Source organism: Alexandromys fortis, unplaced genomic scaffold (assembly GCF_014885135.2).
Source record: "Alexandromys fortis isolate MF-2015 unplaced genomic scaffold, M_Fortis_MF-2015_v1.1 scaffold_57, whole genome shotgun sequence".
Lineage (NCBI taxonomy): Eukaryota > Metazoa > Chordata > Mammalia > Rodentia > Cricetidae > Alexandromys > Alexandromys fortis.
In genome coordinates this window covers 2364311-2384775 of record NW_026067941.1, presented here as the reverse complement: position 1 = coordinate 2384775, position 20465 = coordinate 2364311, and the positions used below count along the sequence as shown (strand labels likewise).

At 40.1% G+C, this 20465-nt stretch overlaps 1 protein-coding gene across 2 annotated transcripts in view; it reads right to left on the bottom strand.

Annotated features, from left to right (window-relative positions):
• Nucleotides 1-20465, bottom strand: part of Exoc4 (exocyst complex component 4) — a 739210-nt gene that overhangs the window by 117795 nt on the left and 600950 nt on the right. For both annotated transcript variants that reach the window (XM_050147958.1, XM_050147959.1), the window contains one exon: nucleotides 2311-2489. In XM_050147958.1, coding sequence (XP_050003915.1) covers nucleotides 2311-2489 — 179 coding nt within the window. The remainder of the gene's footprint in view (nucleotides 1-2310; nucleotides 2490-20465) is intronic.

The window sequence follows — 20465 nt, the reverse complement described above, 5'->3', positions numbered from 1 at the left end:
TAGACACACTCTGATGTAGAGTCACACCGACATGGGACAATCAAAGTAGGCCAATAACAGAATCTTCTTCTTTGTTCAAATGACGAACATCAATGGGCATCTCTCTGGGAATTCAAGAACCTGGAAAGTGGGGGCGAACTGGGTTGACTGTTCGCAAGATAAGTCAGGCTTGCTTGGTGCTTTGTTTTAGCAAAGATACCAGAAGTAGTGATTACAGTTCACTTGGGTTGTGAACTGATTTTAAAACTGATGACAGTTAGTTAAATCACTCACTGGGTGGAATAATCACCCTGAAAGGAACTGAGAGGGTGGAACTTGTATTATAAAATGGAACTGAGCACACTAGACACAGTACTAATGGGCGTAGTAGAAGAAATCTTTGTCAGAATAACAGAGATGATTAAAGACATGAATTAGACATCAACTCCACTGGGTATTCTCAGTGACATGAACACAACAGCTAAATTGAGCAATTACAAAGTTAAGTGTAACTCGGAGAGCATCTTTCTCCTTCAGAAAACAATTGATGTCAAGTTAGCTTAGCTTGTCTGCATTACTCAGTGGCTAGCTGCAAACGGTTTTGTCTTGTTAAACCCTTTCAGAATGGACAGACTAGACATCTGGCATGGTATGACACTCAAAATAAAAAATGTATTATAAAATATTATTTATATATATAATATCTGTATCTATATATAGATATAGATATGCCACCAAACAAGCACATCCCTTCTAAACATCACTCAGAAATAAGCCTTCACCCACAGGAGCCAAAAGAAACTAGGAAAAGAGGCACCTGGTCCCTTTTCAGAGCTGTTTGTAGTTAGCAAAGAGGAAATTAACTCTGACTTTTTAAGAGAGAGGAGGAAGAGAGTGGGCCTGGGAGAGAAAGGGGATGATTTCAGTGGCTGCTTGTGAAGGAACTGTGATTAGGGATTATAAATTGGAGTGCCTTTCATAGATGGCTCTTTATGCAGACTGTCAAGTGTAATACCAGGCCCAAACTACCCTGAACAGGTACATTTCTGTTTGTGTAGATTTCTGAGGCTGAACATGTATACTTTTATAATTAGATAAAACAGTATTTTAAATAAATGTGTAAGTGAAAAGTATACCTTTTTAAAAAAAAAATCAAAGCACGTGATATGATTCCTCCCTGAACAATGCTTCTGCAACAGTTGTAAGGATGAGCTATGGCAGCACTAGAGGGTACAAGCAATGAGCCTTCAAGGGTTCTTACAGGCTTCAGGCCTGTGTCTCACCGAACAATTCAGCTCTGTAGGTTTCATCTACTCCTTTTGCATTTCTAGGCTGCAGTTGTGATTATCCAAAAAATAATAACATCTTACAGGGCACTGATAAACAACTGATTCCAAAGTTTATGGTCACAATAAGCACGGGCAGTTTCTTCCTAACGACCACCTGACTACTAGCCCTAACAGGACAGGGATAATCTCACTGCTCTCTTCCTGCCAAGAGTTTGCTTTTCCTTATTCTGCTTCCATCCCTCCATTTGCACATCGAAGCTCGCCTTCTCCTTTATCCACACCACTGTCCCTCAACCTCTACTCTACATCATGCACACTGATGTACGTGTGATAAATTAATGCTTTCTAAAGAGCATTTATTAATGGCTGGAGTGATGGTTCAGCACTCGCTGCTCTTGTAGAAAGCCTAGGTTCAGTTCCCAACATCTACATGGGAACTCATAGCCACCTATAACTCCAGTCCCAGAGGACGCCACACCAGCTTTTGGCCTCCACAGGTACTAGGCACAGACACAGTAAATATACATAAATGCAGGAAAAATACATACACATAAATAAATCTTTATAAAAGCATTTATTTTATAGCAATTAAAGTGCATGTGCCTTAAAGTTTTCTAATTATTTTCCTTTGACCAATTGGTCCTTGATCAAAGGGTTATCATTTTTATTTTATATCCTAATTTTCAATTTCTTAGAAATCTTTAACTGTTATCTCTCTTTTTCTTTTCCAGAATAATAGTCATCCTTATTACCTCTATTTTCTATTTCAATCACTTCTATTATTCTCTTTTTAGATACCTTTTATTAATTTTTATCTAGTTAGAGGAAGAATGTAACCATGCATTCAGGCTCTAAGAGAAATTGTTGGAAGGAAGACAAAAGGAATTGGTTTTATTTTTTTCTTGAGACTCAGTATTTCCATCTTACATGATGTTGTGTTTCTATGGTTTAGCATGAAGCCAGGCTTCTCATACTCCACAGTGGGAAGCCCTCAGTCTGGCCCTGCAATCCCGCAGCAGTTGTCACCCTTCTTGTCACTTACTCTGAGACGTGGAGAGGTTGGCGAAAGCTGACTTTGTTCTGCCGGCCAGCCATTCCAGGCTTTCGTGCATGTTGGCCAAGGCTTTGAGGTCACTGACGTCACGGAGAATGTCTTGTGGAGGAATAAGTTTGTCACCAAGGTTCCCAATTAGAACTTCAGATTCCTTGCCAAAGGCTGCCCTGAAAAGCAAATCAAAGCCACATCTCACTTACTGCTTGGTAAAGGCTGGGGACAGGTTTCATTCACTTATTTAAAAAGAATCTGAAGCAAATAAAATATAAGATTAATTCATGTTATGACACAAAATCTAGGAACAAACAAAGTAGTGCAATGAAGGCATCTTTTAACTCACTGGCTTTCCCAGAGCCCATTGTCTTCAAATGTTATTAAGGGTGTGAGGAAGTTACACAGTACAATAAAGGAACTCTGGAGACCACATACCCAGACACAGCAGGGGTAACATTTTGGAAAATGAACTGCTCTATTTTCACAAATCTTTTATTCTAAGAGGGTGTAGAGGGAGAGAGGGAGAGAAAGGGGAGGGGAGGGGAGAGACTGCTAAAATGAGAAGAGATGACTAGGAGTGAGGTTACACATGGTGGATAAGCAGAGCTAACACCAGAGGAAGTTGAGAGAGGTGCCTGGAACCTTTTCTAAGTCCTAAAGGCTTTTAAAACTCAAATAATCTTAGTGAACAGATGTGGAAGCTCTATTTAAATATAAAACCACAATTTCAGCTTAAGTAAACAGTGAGTAGTAACATAAAATACAATAAAAAGACTTTTAGTGGACATACAGGCACTTAAGAGGTGCTGTTCATTGTAACAGAAACCCTGCTGTGAATTAAATGTTGTTAAAGATGTCTGACACTAAGTCATCACTCATGATTAACCTCATTTCAACAGAGGGTTATGTTCTTTTTTTGTTTTCGGGATGATGAGAGTTATGTTCTTAAAAGGGAAAGTTACAGGTGATTGGCTGATTTGGATAAGTTGTGCTTAAGAGGCAATAAAGCATATAAACTGAGCATATGATATTTGAGTGAGTTGACAAACTCTGCCTGTGATCTGAGTAAAGATCTTGGGGTAACTGGCTCCCCAAGTGGCACATATCTAACTAGTTTCCAAGAGCCGTATGTGTAAAAATTGTGCTCCAGCTTTAGAGTTGGAAAACTCAGGTGTGAAGCCCTAGTCAGCTGCTTGCTGAAGGTGAGATGTCGGACTTCCCTGCATGATGCATCTGGTGGTAATGGCACCGACCTCTTCTGAAATAAAATGAGGATTCATTGAGGTGATTCTGAAAACTTTTCACTGGGAAAGTATCAATAATCATGAAAGCAGAATATTAACAAATCCAATGGCCATTCCAGTTTCAACACTAAGAACATACAGTCTTTCATCTTTCCTCTGTCCTCATCCTCTGCCCAGGAATATTTAAGTGCCTAACACAATGCCTGGTACCTAACAGAATTCACAATATTTTATATTTTAGTTATTATTTTCTTAGGGGCATTGATAAGGCTAATTATTTATAATCAACTCAAGGTATGTACTTATAAATACACTTAAATAGTAAGAGTGAGCAGTGGGAACGAAGTCTCAAGGGGTAGTATGACAGATGGAAACTTCTAGTACTACAGTTACTCTAGAAGTGAATTACTGTCACAGAAATCACTGGTCTCTCACCTAGTTCTCACTATTCTAGTTTTACCTGGTAAAAGGCCCTTCATATTATTGTGGTTGAAAGTATGACCGATGTCAAAATTATGAAACAAACAATCTCATTAAATTTCACTGCCCACTTGCAAATGTGGTACTGAATGCCATGTGATATGAAATCAGAGTTGTGTAGGAGGATTGTGGTAGATAAGGACTAATTTTGCCTACTCCATTTCTGGCATGCTGCCATAGCAACTGAGCTACACTGATTCTTCTCAAACTGGAGACCTTGAGAGTGGAAGTCACAGCTAAGAACGATGGAGCCTAAAGGTAAGATGGTTGAAGCATACTGTGATATCATAGGCACTACACTTCAGCCTCCTCGACAATTTCTTCTGGTCTTCAGGTCAGAGGAACAGAAAATGAAGGCCTCTTTGATTAAGCTACTGTTATTTCTACTTTGCTAGTAGCAGTTAAATGCAATTTTTAACTGACAAATTGTCTTATCAGCATAAGTGAGGTTATACTCAGAAAAACTCCTCTGAATTTTGTTATCCCTAAAAATCTAGTTACTGGGAAAAGCGAAACCTAAGTCTCCTTCATGATGTGAGGCCAGAAAACATCTACAATATCTTCCCTTGGGCCAGGCTGCAAATATTTACTTTTCTTAATATGTCCTTATAAATCAGCTTTTCCAGTCCCTTAATCATTTTTGATAGATACAACACAAAAAATGTCTCTGAGCTGGGTGGTTAAAAAGCAACAAGGGAGGCGAAGAGCTTTGAAAGCCAGGCTTGGAGCCATTTTTATGCATGTAGGTCTAACTCTGGGTGGAATGTGACAATCAAGACGAGTATTTATGCAGAAGTCTAATCCGTGTGTGCAGGTCTAGGAGCCCCAGGCATGACTGTGTGCTTACAGCACGGGGTGCTGGTCCTGGTCCCTCTGCATCACTGAGATTTGCTTAACCTCCTCAGACAGGAGAGCAATAGACTTAGAAAAACACAAACTGCCTCATGTTGAATACATAGTAGACAGGAATCCATAATCACCCCCTAACAACCTGGAAGACACACAGAAACCATGGCATGGAGAATAACTGATTGACAGCTATAAATATTTCACATACAAAAGCATTCCTTTGAGGATTTGTGTATGTGTGAAAGAGCCTGGAGGAAGATTTTTATGTGTTAAACAATAACCTTAGTGGAGATGATTGCAGATTTATTTTCTAAACTCTGATTTATTAAATTATACCATATCTGTACTGTGATGTCATTAGAAACTATTCAGTGGAGAATTCTTAACAGCACAGAAAATGTTTGGTGTGGCTTCTTTGTAATGATGATAGGTAGTTGGGTCAAATAAACTATTATTACACTAGGCACCAAGTATAGTCTAGGAATCCCAGGAAAGGAGACAGGAGGACACAGGAATCACAGACACTAGAACAAAATTAGGGGAGGGCAGTGAGCTTGTAGCTGGCCTTGAGTTGTGCATCCAGCTTGCTAAAGACCTAACCAATGCTCCTGAAAATACTCACAACCACACTGATAGCTACCAACATCTGGATGAGAATTACTGCCTCTTTCTAGATTTGAATTTTTACAGTATTTATCTTCTTCCTATTTTTTAAAATATGTTATTTAATGGAGATGTACTTTTGAATGCCACAGGCAACAGAATAATTATACTGAGAAGGTGAGGGAAATAGGTACCTGGTAGTAACAGGTCCTCCCTCATCACTGCAGAGATGACATGATGTCAGAAACAGAAAGGAAAACTTACAACGTCTATGTTTAAAGAACTGATCTCTAGGGAAGAGTACCCTTCAGAGCCAGCTGGCCAACAAGCTCGTGCAGACCATGAAACTGAAGAAACGTGGTAAGCCTCTTCAGTTTAAATTTTACCACACTCTCTAAAAAAATCTTTAAAGACCTCGATCTGACAAGGATTCATTTAAGAGAAATTTGCCAAGAGTGTTAAATCTGTTTAACTTAATTTTACCGCACAATTATAATCTTTAAAGAAAGTCTATCTGACAAGAATTCATTTCAAAGAATTTTGCAAAGGATGCACAAAATTGTCTCCATTTAGAACTTAAATAATTCTGTTATCTACTGAAAGGAAGGGGAAAAATCTGCATTTTCAGCAGGCTACAAGGAATTATGAAAGAAACATCGTAAGTGGTTTCAAAAGTGATTGATTTGAAGATCTGGGCTGTATCAGACATGACACACAACCATTTCTGTCTCTTTCCCTGTGCCTGTTCCTAATCTTTTACTGCTGCTTCCAATTGCTGAGCTCAGCTTGGAGGTAAGGATCCTGGACTATGTTGCCTCAAGTGCAAGCCCACTGTGTTAAATGAAGTAAGAACAGGGAAGGGCAAGGACCCATGCTCACGGCTATACATATAGACAGATTTCTTCCTTTCTGGTCTGCCATGTCCACATGTAACAGGCACCTGAGGTATGGGGTTGTCTTCCTTGCCTGAAAGATTTACACCAGTCCCTGTTAGTTCTACTCAGGGTCTTATTCGGTCACAGAATCTTGTTTAACAGTGTTACTGGCCAAGAGTGTAACAGTGCAGATTCCTGCCCTTCCCGTCCCCAGCCATACACTCAACCATCCAGATGGAGCTGACAAGGTAGAACAGCGAGATGGCCTGGGCAGAATTCGGCTCTTACCAGTTGGGAAGCTACTTATAATTCTGGCATGTTGGAATACCTGACCCAAAGACCAATCATATTGTACCCTTTAATAACAAGAATAGATGAGTCTGGGGATTCGGGAAAAGTAGAAAGGATTCCTTCTGTTATTAGTATTATTACTCATGGAACTTTTGCTCTTTCCACTTCAGCTCTGGGCTAAGCCAGCCTGGAGGTTCCTAGGAAGGAATGTTCCTGCTGGAAGATACAACAGCGGCTGTGTTTAATTAAAAAAAAGGCTTGTCATTGGGCTGCTTTGAATTTCTCACATGTTCCACAGGAAACAGCATGGTAAAGCAATGCTATCCAAAGGAGACTCATAATTGTTGATGCTCTTATTTCATTTACTATTTTATTAATGTTGACTATAAGTACAAGGGTTTCAGTCTCCCTATGGCCTTGCTAAATTTACTACTTCAGTGGATGAATGTATATTATTTAACATTATATAATGCTTATAAAAACAGAGCCATTCAGCTGTGTTGATTAGCTATCTCTCACTGTTACAAATCCTTAAGATAATCAACTCATTAAGATAAGAGGCTTGTTATAGTTTAATTTTTGAGGTTTCAGTCTATGAGAAGTTAGCCCCATTGGTTTTGGCCTATGGCAGCCTGTAACCGTAATCTCAGGCAAAACCATTTACCTAGCCAGGAGACAAGTGGATATTGACCCTATAGTTCATGATCCTAGAAAATCTAAGTAACAAAGTGAACCCTAAGAAAAACATAGATAGATCTACCTGGAAAGGGAAAATAGAATCGCCTGACAAAATTGGGAGTGTGGGGGTCGGGGGAGAAGGAAGGGTGGAAGGGGAAGAGGAGCAGAGAAGGGGATGGGGAAATTGAGGAAACAGGATAGTTGAGACGGAGAAAGGACAGAGATGAGAGCAATGTTCAAGGATTCAGTGCTCTGTATCATCGCCAACACTTGCTATTATCTTCTGCCTTTTAAATTTGCAGTGTTGGTCTGGGAGAACAGCAGTTTGATTTGCATTTTCTGGACAGCTAATGATCTTTTTGTGTCCCTGTTAACCATCTGTATTATGTTCTTTAGAGAAATGTTTGAGTCTTTGTTCATCCTTTAAACTTGGTTGTTTTGTTTTTAAAGTTTCTATTTTTTAAGCAGAAATGTACAGCAAATTTGCCTTCCTGCGAGCTCTGACCTATCCTGCATCATTGATTCAAAGCCACTTCACAGAAGTGAGCAGAGCTAACGCTCAGAGACTGGTTTCTAAAGAAAACGTCACACTCAGTAAGAGGAACCAGAACTCTTGAAGAGACAGTCTTAGGATATTTTGTGGTGATTAAAGATTAATGCAGTTCTGGAAATATGCCCCTCAACTGAAGAATGGATAAAGAAAATGCAATACATTTACTCAATGGAGTATTACTTAGCTATTAAAAAAAAACCAATGACATCGTAAAATTTGCAGGCAAATGGACGAAACTAGAAAAAAAAAAAAACCCATCCCAGGTGAGATAACCCAGACTCAGAAAGACAAACATGGTGTGTACACACTCATATGTGGACACTAGAGGTAAAGCAAAAGATAACCAGGCTACAATTCACAGCTCCAGAGAAGCTAGGTAACAAGGGGGACCCTAAGAGGGATGACATGGATCGCCCAGGGAGCGAGAATTAGATGCCATCTCAAGGGTAAACGGGGAGAAGGGAGCAGTTGGAGATGAGAACCTGAGAGAATGGATGGTTGGGGTGGAGAGGGACAGAGTGGGAGAGCAATGAAAGACCTTGATAGAGAGTGGCACTATGGGGTTGGGGAGAAACCTGGTGTTAGGGAAAGTCTCAAGAATCCAAAACAATACCCCAGCTAAGACTCCAAACGACAGTGGAAAGGAAGTCCGAACTGGCCTTGGCCTGAAATCAGATTGGTGACTACCCCAACTATCATCATAGAGCCTTCATTCAGCACTGACAGAACCAAACGCAGAGATTCACAACCAAGCACTAGGCTGAGCTCCCGGGATCCAATTGAAGAGAGGGAGGGGGAATTTATGAGCAAGGAAGATCAAGATCATGAGGATAAAATCTACAGAGACAGCTGAACCAAGCTCGTGGAAACTCAGAACTCCAGACTGACAGCTATGGCGCCTCCATGGGACCACACTAGGCCCTCCATATGTGGGAGACAGTGGTGAAGCTTAGAGTATCTGTGAGGCAGCTGGCAGTAGGACCAGGATCCATCCCTGGTGTATGAGCTAGTTTATTGGGGCCATTCCTTATGGTGGGATACCATGCTCACCCTTAATGCAGGGGGGAGGGGCTTGGTCTTTCTCCAACTTAATGTGCCAGATTTACTGACTTCCCATGGGAGGAACGGATGAGGTGGAGGTGGGCTGGGGGGGCGGGAGCAGAAGGAAGGCAGGGGGTGGGGATAATTGTGGATGGAATGTTAAAATGAAATTAAAAAATAAAAGAAAAAAGATTAATAGGGTCATGTCAGAAGAAAACAATATATCCTTGTCTACATTTCAGACCATTTAAGAAGCCCCCTCAAAACAGTAAAAATAATACTGACTTTTCTTTAGCTATGAAAGAGGAAATGGTATTGAATTAGCTCCCTGGCCAGGGGCCAGTCACAAATGGGAGAAATAACTAAACAGATGTTGAACAAGAGGCAATGAAGTGTGATGCCTGAGAGAAGAAAAGCAAGGAAGTAGCCATCCCAACTCACCAGCAGGTGACATTATTTAGATGACAGTGCAGTAAATACGTATGTCTCTGTGTGTGCATATACAGGCATAAATTCATCTGCAATATATGTATATATATATGGCAGTATCTATACATACATCTTTTAAGTAATAATTATGTTTGTATCACCAAAGTACAGAGAAATATACATCCATTACTATAATACTTTTGAGGAGTGATGAAGACGGATGGCATTCTGGGCCATTATAACAAGTACAATAAATTTAAAAGAACTGAATTCCTTTTGGAGTATACCATCTGACGATAAAACCAGTAACAAACCGTATCTGGGATATTGCTGCACAGCTGAAATTTAAGGACCATCCTTCGCAGCTCACACAAGCACCACCAGGGAAAGAGAAGATACTTTGAGCTGAATGATGAGGAAAATGTAGTACGTCAACATTTGTGGGACACAGCTAAATCAGAACTTAGAGAGGAATGTACAACTGTAAATGCTCACATCAGAAAGGAAAAGCAGGATCAGTGAGGCCAGCTCTCACCCTTAGGTGTTGTCTTACAGTGCTATACAAAGAGCAAATTAACCTGAAGTTAGCAGAAAGCAAAAGGTAGAGAAATGAAACATCTAATCAGTAAAGTTAATGAAACAACAAAGAAGGTTCATTGTAAAAATTAATATAATAAACCCCTCAATTATTGATAAAATCAGAGCTTGGTGATTAACATCTACAGTGAAATCACATCCACTGCCTATATAGTAAATGAAGCGTCACTGGAACACAGCCGCTCTCAGTACCTATGTGCTGTGTATTATGGTTGCGTTCATACGACAACAGAGTAAAGCAGATGAAAATCAAACTATATGGCTCACAAAGCCAAAAATGCTCACTGTCTATGCTTTTCTGTCCTAAATAAATTGATGAATAAAAAGGTGGGGGGACATATACTGCTAATATTAGAAATTAAATGGGGGCTACTTCCACAGAACCTATGGTAGAGGGACACATGGGAATAGTCAAACCTGTCTCAGGTCCTTGACTTCAGTAACTCAGATCAAAGAATTGAATAAATTCCCTGAAATGTTTAATTTATAACAAGGATTCATAAATATACACATATGCATGCACATTGAAGAGAGCAAAATAGTAACTAAAGGTTCTCAAAAGGGAACAAGAACAGATGGCGTCACTATAGAATCCTACCACACATTTAAAGAAAAAACACTAGTTTTATGTAAACTCATAGAGCACATAAAAAACAGACAAAATGCTGACAAGAAAGGGAAGCAATAAGGGCTCCTAGAAATTTCCTGTAACATTAACTATGTACTGATCCTATGATGCAGCCACTCTTCTTCCATGTGATTATTCAAAGGAATACTGGCATATAAAGACCAAAAGGAAATTTTTAAGAATTAATGAGCAAGACAGCATCAGTTTTAGCTATGAGGGAATAAGACTGCACACAACTCCAATGCCTGTTAATATAAGTATGGAAAAATACTATATCCATACAACAGAATACAACTCAACCATAAACATAAATTACTAATGAGAACAACTGTTACTACTCTAGAGGTGGGAGGACCTGGGAGGGTGGAGCCAATGAGACAGACTAAAGCCTCATGCAATAGCCAACTTTATGCAAAGCCTCAGACAGTTTATACTCCGAGGGCTAAGAAAGCTCACATGAGTAAAGTCCTCAGGAGTTCAAGCTGTATACAATCACAAGGGCAAACACACACGGCAAAAACATGTCTTTTCACAAAGGTATAATTGAATAACAGCATCAAGCAGTAATGAGCAACCTGAAGCAAACTCACTCCTACCCCACTACACCCGCGAGGAGCACACAAACACCTTCAAGAACAACTCCATGTTTGGAAGAAATTGAGCTCACAAGACTCCTGTCTTGTTTTCTTGGTGTGTTCTCACAAGCACTCAGAATTCCCCCCCACATGACTCCATTCCTGGGCTGTGTTCTAACAACCATGGATGCGGAAAAGGCTCAAGCCAGTAAGACAAGTGAAAGAAAAGATAGAGAAGCGTGTGCTCGGTATGAGTCTACTAATATGAAATTCTACAATAGGCAAAGGGAATCTGCGGGTGAATGCATCAGAAATGGGAATGCCTCTAATGAGGAAGGGGGCAAGGAATCTTTCTTGGAGTAATGGATAAATATTCCATTCACAGGAGTATACGTTATGTGTATGTGTGTATGTGTGTGTGAGAGAGGTGGGGAGGAGAGGAGAGAAAGGGGAAGAGAGAGGGAGAGAGGGTGAATTTGTCAAGACTCATCAAACTGCACGCTAAGGTCAGCTGCATTTCACTGCATTTACATGTATTTCATTAAGATCATACAAGAGACGCAGTCCTGGTAATAATGTAATAAAGTGAAAATGCACACCTACAGCACAGTGTGTGAGAAAGAGGAAGAAGGGATGGCTTGTGTGTTATGCGCTCACTGGGGATGAGCTCAAAGAAACTACTGTACACAACTGAGCTTTTCCAGAAGGAAAAAGGCCAGGGTTTGCTAAGCTTTGGGTAAAGGTCCAGACATTAGAGTGAAGGCTCCAGCGTGCTAGGGGCAGCCTCACCATCATGTGGGCTCGCTATGCAGAGGACACAAAAACCAGCATCTTTTATGGAGTGAGTTTGGCAGCAAACCACCAAGTTCAAAGAGCTGCTTTCCAATTAGAGGCTGAGATTTTAATCGCAGGTCAAGGTAGGTAACTTAGTGATAAGTTCAAGTGCATTATTATGGGAGATGCATTATGTTAAAAATCCCCACTCCTATTTGACTCATCCCCACGAAATTTCTATGCAAGGAATTCTTTAAAAGTTCTCTGTAATTAGTTTTATTTTAAGCTGCTATTTTCTTCCCCAGCAGTGCAACTTTTGTTCTTTGGCCTATATTACTAACAATATATATAATACATTAAAGAGTCACGTTTTAAATTTCTAGTTAATTTCCAATTTTTATTTTTTGAAACAGGGTCTCACTATGTAACCCTGGCTGGCCTGGAATAGGTTATACAGATAATGCTGGCCTGGCCTTAAACCTGGGGCAAACTCCTCTATATTCAAGTGCTGGGATTACAAAGTGTGCCGCTGACTGAATCTCCAAATGTGAAACTGCAGTGCAGGTTGTTCTGTCAGGGTCTGTGTACTGTACCCTGAAGGTTTCTAGGCTTCCCATTCTCTGGATGGCATCACTTGGGTAATAAGAAATGAATGAAGAAAGAAATCTGAGTTTTCAATAAACCTGTCTTTAACAACTACTGTGCAGTCAGTTTAATGTGTGTCATTCAGCCAATGAGAGAGTGATGCTCACACGAAGGACTGCTCAGAAACACACACCTCTCTCATCAGGGGGGAATCCTGATTTAATCTTGGAACTTGATGGTTTCAAAACCTATTCTAGGTAGTTTCTGTTTCTTATGAACACTTTATCAGTTCTTCTAGGGGGGGTTTGTAAAAAAGTTGTCAAAAATGTTATTACATATTTAAGAGATTAAACATGCCCATTATCTCACAATTATGAGACCAACTAAGAGTTCCTATAATCTATGCTTGTAGTAAAACTCCCCAGCACAGCAGAGCTTTATCAGACGGAGCCCCATACTGCATATCAGATCTGTCGGCTTCATCTGAGTATTGGACACTTTACGTTTTTTTTATGTATGTGTTTGCTTTTTCCTTCTTCTTTTGAGACATAGGTTTATGTGTCCCTTGTTAGCCTCAAATTTACTATGTAGGCAACTTTCCTGCCTCTACCTCCTGAGTGATGGGGTCACAAGTGTGTACCACTATGCTCAGTTATTCTGTGCAGTCTATCAACTTAGCTTTCTTAGCTTTCCTTAAAGACCCCTTTAACTGTCCCACCCCTGTTCCTCTCTGATAGGCTAGTTTAAATGAAGAAATAACACATACATACAATCACTAAAAAACAAAACAAACAAATGCTTTTTCCCAGGCCATATGCTATATGCACATATGTTTGTTGACACATGCATGGAAGACTTTGAAGAGCAAACAGAGTAGGGCAAGATCATAGGCTCATCTCAGGCCTTACTCCATATGGCCTACATCTCTTTTTTTGGTACTAAGCATCCAAGTATTGGATACATCCATGAGTAGACTAAGAACTTCCATGAACACTGACACAGGTCCCAATAAGCAAAAATCAACTGTGAACAGTGTATAACTTAGGGGTCATACTTGAGGGCAGTGGCTCAACTTGCAATACATGTGCATCCACGAGTTTTAAACATTCATTTCTAACTTAAGCATCCCAAGCGTGTTCTCAGTGTTTCCTTCATGGATGAGGAGGAACACTAGGTGTAAGCAGTGGACTCCATCTTGTCTCTTAAGTTACAAGGATCCATATGGTCACGCAGGTTTTCTGCCAGGAGACATGATGTCACTCACTCATACAGACAGCAAGAGTTTCCCACCTAGAACATGCTGTAAGCTTCAGAACTTCGTCAGTATAGAATTAAAATAATCAATAATCACTTGTGAGTCGGGCCTGATGTACCTTGGCTTTCAACTACAGAAATGGAGTACAGCTGACGTTGATATAGCACTGCAGAGCCTCCTCTGAGGATCCCACTGTATTGACATTTGTGATGTCTTCCCCTCCGGTTGTCACACAGTTCTCTTCAGAAGAACTTATGTCCTTGCTTAGCAGAGACACTTAGGAATCTACTAGAAGCAAGGTCCACTAAGAGTCCAGTATTCTTATAGCATTCAGAATAGGGAGAGAGATGGGACGAAGAAGGTGGGAAAAGACACAGAGAGATGGGAACGGGTGTGGCTATGAAGATAGCACAGCGAAAAGAGGAGGCTGTCATAAAATACGGAGAAAAATGAAGATAGAGTAAGATGAAGATTTTTTTCAAGGGAAAAATACTAGGGTGAGTGTATTTTTGGGGAATCAGTGAACTGGCAAAAAAATAGTAACAGGAATTGAGGGTGTATGGGAAAATACTTAAGCAGGTAAAATTCTTAACATAAATTAATAGTTACATGGCTAAATAACCTATCACAATGAATGTTGGCCTAATGTCTCACCTTTCCCCAGCTTTAGTTCTGTGTCCCAGAAAAACTCACATCAATGGTTTAAAATTTATTTCTCCAAATTCTTCCAGTGATTATATTTCTCACTAAACAATCTGTTGAAACCGCTATCATTACTGTACTGATTTTAGATATTTTTTTTATTTATTTAGACAATACATCTTCTTACCTCCCTATTATGTTTTGAGTTGTGGCTTTTGTGTGTTTAAAACACTTTTCCTTGGAGAACACTACTCACCGTACTAGATAGTCTGCTCACTGCTCACACCTGTCGCTGACTGCTCACTGCTCACACCTGTGATGCCCTGACTGACTGTTCACACCTGTGATGCCCTACTGCTCACTGCTCACACCTGTGATGCCCTGACTGACTGTTCACACCTGTGATGCCCTACTGCTCACACCTGTGATGCCCTGACTGACTGTTCACACCTGTGATGCCCTACTGCTCACTGCTCACACCTGTGATGCCCTGACTGACTGTTCACACCTGTGATGCCCTACTGCTCACTGCTCACACCTGTGATGCCCTGACTGACTGTTCACATCTGTGATGCCCTGACTGTCACTGTTCACATCGTTGATACCCTCCCTGCCTTTACTCCTATAAAATGGAAATGGGAGGCTTATAGGAGGTGGGGGAGAGGTGAGGATTTGTGAAAGAGATAGGCAGAGCTGATACCTGAGCTGAATTCAGAAAGTTGAGCTGGGCAGGCACAGGAGAAAAAGAAGGGACAGCGGGTGACGAGAGGCTATGCCAAGAAGAAAAGCTGGGGATGATCAATAAGGAGGGCTGAAAACATGGCAGACTGGGAGTCTGGAAAAGTCTAGTAAGAATAGAAAAATAGAGGTAAGCAGACAAGTAGTTCTTTACCACCTAGCAGGAAATTCAACCTGTAGTTTCAGTGCTCAGCCCTTGCCTGGCTCACCTGCTCAGATTCCATCACATGCATCCTACCCACTATCATGATGGCTTGAAGTGGCCTTCTCAACTTCAAGGACCAAGATGGACTACATCAGAAGGACAAAATTTAAAATATTTTATTAAGATGTCAAATGAGAGAGAGAAATAGTGTTAACACCTAAATGGAAATTATTAAATAATCCCATGACCTGAAATTAAATAAAAACACAGCATATAAAACAACAAATTAATACTTTTCAAAAAGAATTAATAAAATTATAAGTCTCAAATAATTGTCTAGGAAAACTAAAAATTTTACAACCTCTGTGGGAGATTTTATTTTATTTTTCATTTACTGATATAAGAGATTTTATTTTTCAACCTGTATGGGAGATTTTATTTTATTCTTCATTTACTATATGGGAGATTTTATTTTTCATTTATTGCTAATAGGAGTTTTGGTATAAGAATAAAGCACTCAATTAAATTATCTTGAACACTGATATGTTTGTAGCTGAGTTTCTGGTTAACGACCTATCTCTTTTGTTTAATTTTAGACTTAAGTCTGCTTCTCACCCTGACTTGCTTGACAGTGTCTCATATCTATCCATGACCTTCATCTTGTTTAATTGAGGGATGAAAAAAAATTTTAGCAAAACATTTTCTACCCTTGCACTTAATGTATTCATGAGTCTGATTCATCTTTCCTTTTCTAATTGCATTTTAAAAGTTATATTAGGCATCCAGAGATAGTGAGATAAGTGTCTGCATTCTACAGAACAATTTGAGAGATAGCTGAAGGCTTTGCCCACTGTATCGCCTCTTTGCTCCTTCAGATTTATCTAGAGCTTTCCAGCAGCTGCAGTTTGCTGAGGCCTTTCTATAGCTGTTGCTTACATTATATTGGGACCCTTTTCAATTTCAAGTGTAACTTCTGAGAAAATTGTTCTGCTTTATTCATATAATTTCTACATCTGAATATATTTCTGGCCTTGCTAGGTTTCTGCTTCTTTCACAACTGTCTGGACTGAGCTACATGAAGAAAGTTACGAGGGATAAGAAAGAACTGAAAGGAAAAACAAAGTGCACTAGCTAGCAGAAGGCACTCAGGCCTGTGAGCTTCCCGAGGGAAACTACTTCTCCCAGCTGGTGGCATCCCCCAGCTTTCACTGTGTGCTCCTCACTGGAAGTCGAGCTGGCTTCTCCAGCCTAATGGCAGTTTCATCCACTTAACACTGACCAAGTCTACACCGTGCTGTGAGGATTCCACAGGAGGAAGACAAGGGCCAACTGCTCTGCTTTAGCTCTGACTCTTTAAACATAGTCTGTAGAACTCCAAATGAATAGAAACTTAGAAATTATTAGAACCAAGCCCTGAGCACTAAAACAATATTTTCCTGTTATTTAATCATCTCATCTCCAATTCACAACAAAAGACTACACCGGCCATCTGAGCCTGTGATGAGGTGTGAGAAGGCTGTCATCTAGACAGCGCAGTTCTAAGAATACAGAGCCACAGCTCTCCTTAGTCTTCTCTCCTACTCAGAACCGCAGCATCTTCTTCCTCAAATTTAAGCAACTAATTTTATCTGTTTTTTTACATTTTATCTTTTTGTATCTCCCTTCACTTCCCAACAATGATCATTTCTGTTTTCTTTGAATAGACAGAGGGAACTAAGAGAAAGTGTTTTAAAGCACAGTACACTGTTTAACACACAGTCCTCCCAGACATATCAGGGCACATACTGTTTAAACACTTGCTAATGGAATGGATAGAATCCACCAAAATGCAGTATATTGAAAATACAATAATAAAAAATATAGTCAAAGTGCCATCATGATGCATGCCTGTGACATTTGCAAAAAAAAAATTTATGAGTCAAGACCATTAGGAGTCCAAAACCATACATTCTTGATCCAATTTTAGCTTGGCTGACTACAGCGGGGTGCCTTGGCAGGCTAGACTACCCATTTAAACCACAGTTTTAAACTACTGTTTAAACCACAGTTCTATCACTTAATGATGGCTGTGTAGATGAAGTAGTTTCTCCTAGTTTCCTCATTTGTTGAATGGAAATGCTAACATTTAGAGACTCACAATGTACTATGCTGAGCTCTGAGAGTCTTGTTGAAGAAAGGGAGGAGGGATTGTACTAGCCAGGAGGGTCATGATGGGTGAACCCACAGAGACAGGTGACCTGAGCTCGCTGGAGCTCCAGGATGCTGGTCCAACAATCAGGAACCCTATATGGGATCTACCTAGGCCCTCTGCATGTGTGTGACAATCGGTAGCTTGGTCTCTTAGTAAGGCTTCTAACAGTGACAGCAGGACCTTTCCCTGGCTTTTGGTATCCTGTTTTCCATGCTAGATTACCTGGCCCCACCTTGAGGAAAGGGGAGGAGCTCATTCTTGTCTCAACTTGAAATGGCCCATGGGAGTTCTGTCCCTTTCTGAATGGAGATGAAGGAGGAGTGGATGGGGATAGAGTGGGGAGAAGACGGGAAAGGGGAGGGAACAAGGAGAAAAGGAGGGAGGGGACACTGGTTGGTATGTAAAATAAATGAAAAGAGTTATTTAATTAAAAAAAATAGAGAATTACGTTTTATCATCTGCCATCAGTCTGCTATAATTCAAAACGAATCTGTAGGTTTCATACTTCTTGTTTGACCTTTATCACGTGAATAATCAAATCCTGGTCTACTAAACAAACTTAAAAGTTTTCAGAGCTGGCTCTAGAGAAAGGATTCTTATTCTTTAAAATGCAGGAGCCATAAGTGAAAAGCATACCAGGTTTTGGGTGTCTCCTTATGATCTACCCAACTCCTGTTTCTTTTACTTCCACCAACACTGTCCCCCTGTTAATTACATTCCCCCAAAAGCAAACTCTTTTTATCCGTGGATAGCTTTTATCACAAAAGAAATATATATAAATGTATGATGATGACAGGTGCAAAGACAATGGGCTAGAGAGCCTGCTTTTAGCTTCCTTGGGAACAAAAGGGTATTAGCTTTTTTCCTCCCCTATTAAAGCCCTAGCTTGACCTAGTTTTTTTTCTCCTTCTATTCAAGCTAAACTAGGAAATAATACATTTTATTTTTTTAGTTAAAAAACAAGAATAGAAAAAGGACTCATTTAATAATGAAGAGAGCATAGCCTTTATTCAATGCAAAGGGCACTGGATTCTATATTCATCTCTTTGCTAAATAGTCTTCTGAGCTTTAAAAACTAATTATAGGAGAAGAGTGACTTTCTAGTCTTTTTTGCTCATGCAGTGCTATCTGGTACTTTAATATGCTCAGACAGGCCCTCTGTAAACTCTGCTACACTGGAGTATCATTGAGGGGTCTCTCTCCTACTTACTTGGTTTCAATGTCTAATCTAGATACAGAATGCGACAGGTTAAAAGAAAGAACCAATCAAAACTAAAGAAAACAGAAATGAAAATTTCCCCTCTCCTTTTCTCTCTCCTGCGCGCGCCATTTTCACCGTGTAGCCCTAGCTATTCTGTAACTCACTTTGTAGACCAGGCTGGTCTTGAACTCAGAGAGATCTACCTGCTTCTGCCTCCTGGGTGCTACAATTAAAGGGTGTTACCACCACTGACCAAAATTTTATTCCCTTATGATGCTTTTCAAACCATATTCACATGCAAAACATGAACAAATATCTCAGGTTTAAATCAGCAAAATAAACCAGACATTATAGCCAAATTTATGAAAAAACATGAGGACAAGCAAAACTAAACTATGATGGTAGAGTTGGAATGGGGCTTACTTTGATGGTAGATATTTGGAGGATACTAGGAAGATTTGATATTTTGATCTAATTATATGGGCATATTTCACTGAAACCAAAAATGAGAAAATATTTATACAATTGGTGTTTCCTTTGAGTTTAATATGACAAGTAGTTTGATTGATCAAAACAAGAGTAAAGAAAGCTGGATCCTTAATTCTAGCTCTTCGAAATCCAAGGCAGGGTCAGAGAGAAGCTGCATTCCTGCCTCAGCATCTCTTCTGGAATACACTGATGTAGCTGATTAACAATCTTTTGCAAGCATACATTACAATGAAGTTCTTATATGAAAATAAATTGAGGAACAATAAGACACACGATCATTTGAAATACGGATACAAAGGAAATTATCATCCAGAAATTGCTTGTAATTCAACTACTGAGGTTAATACATACAGTTAAACGAACAGAGTTAGAAGAAGGGGTAGGAATGTGCTTACTCAGACCACTTGAGAATACAGTAAAATGATGATTTGACAGTAATTCTGTGAAAAGCATAGCACCTTGGGGCTTATTTTCTGTATTAAGGTCAGTTGCTTATATCTACTTGAGTGCTAATCAATCACTGAATCATTCATTATCTCTTGTGCTGGTAGATATGAGAGTATTTTACTATTAAAGTCATATGAACATAATCTCAGTTGAGGAAAGTTTAGGTTACAGAAGAGTAAAATTAAAAATTAAGTTTTTTTTTTTAGATGCTGGGGAACCACTACACCAAAGTCTCCAAGTTTTCTCTGTGACTTTTGTATAAGCAATCATTCTTACAAAATGTTCCGTCCATACAATAAACAATAAACTGTACTTATGTACTATAGAAAGTCTCTTCTGTGAAAGGCTGAGTGAGTGAGTAGAAAGACAATCTGTTAAGTTGGAGAAGACCATAACAAGGTTTTCTGTAAAAAGGAGTAACAATCTGACACTAAGGCTACCCGCCCAGAGCGTTGAGCCTCAAGGTCCTCAGTTAAGAGAGCCCGGCACCCTCAGCCTGGGCTCCAGGGGCTCCTGTGCTCTCCTGGATCCTGCACTGCCTGCCCCGTCCTTCCTTCTGTCCCTGGATCATTGGGCTACCAGGCGGCCCTGTTTAGGTGCTGAAGAGTTCCATCTGGATGGGTGAGTGTGTGCTATCCAGGGGCGATAGTCCCGGAAGAGAGTACAATCCCCCCTCCCCCAGCTCTTTCTGCAGGGCTGTCTTCTTATACACGACCCCCCCCCCCAGCCTGCCTGCATTCTCGGCAAGGTCCTTTGCTCAGGAACAGTTTTCTGCTCCTACACTAAGGCTTCCAACCAAGAGCAGTGAGTGCCTGCCTACATGTCAGGCCTCAAAGACC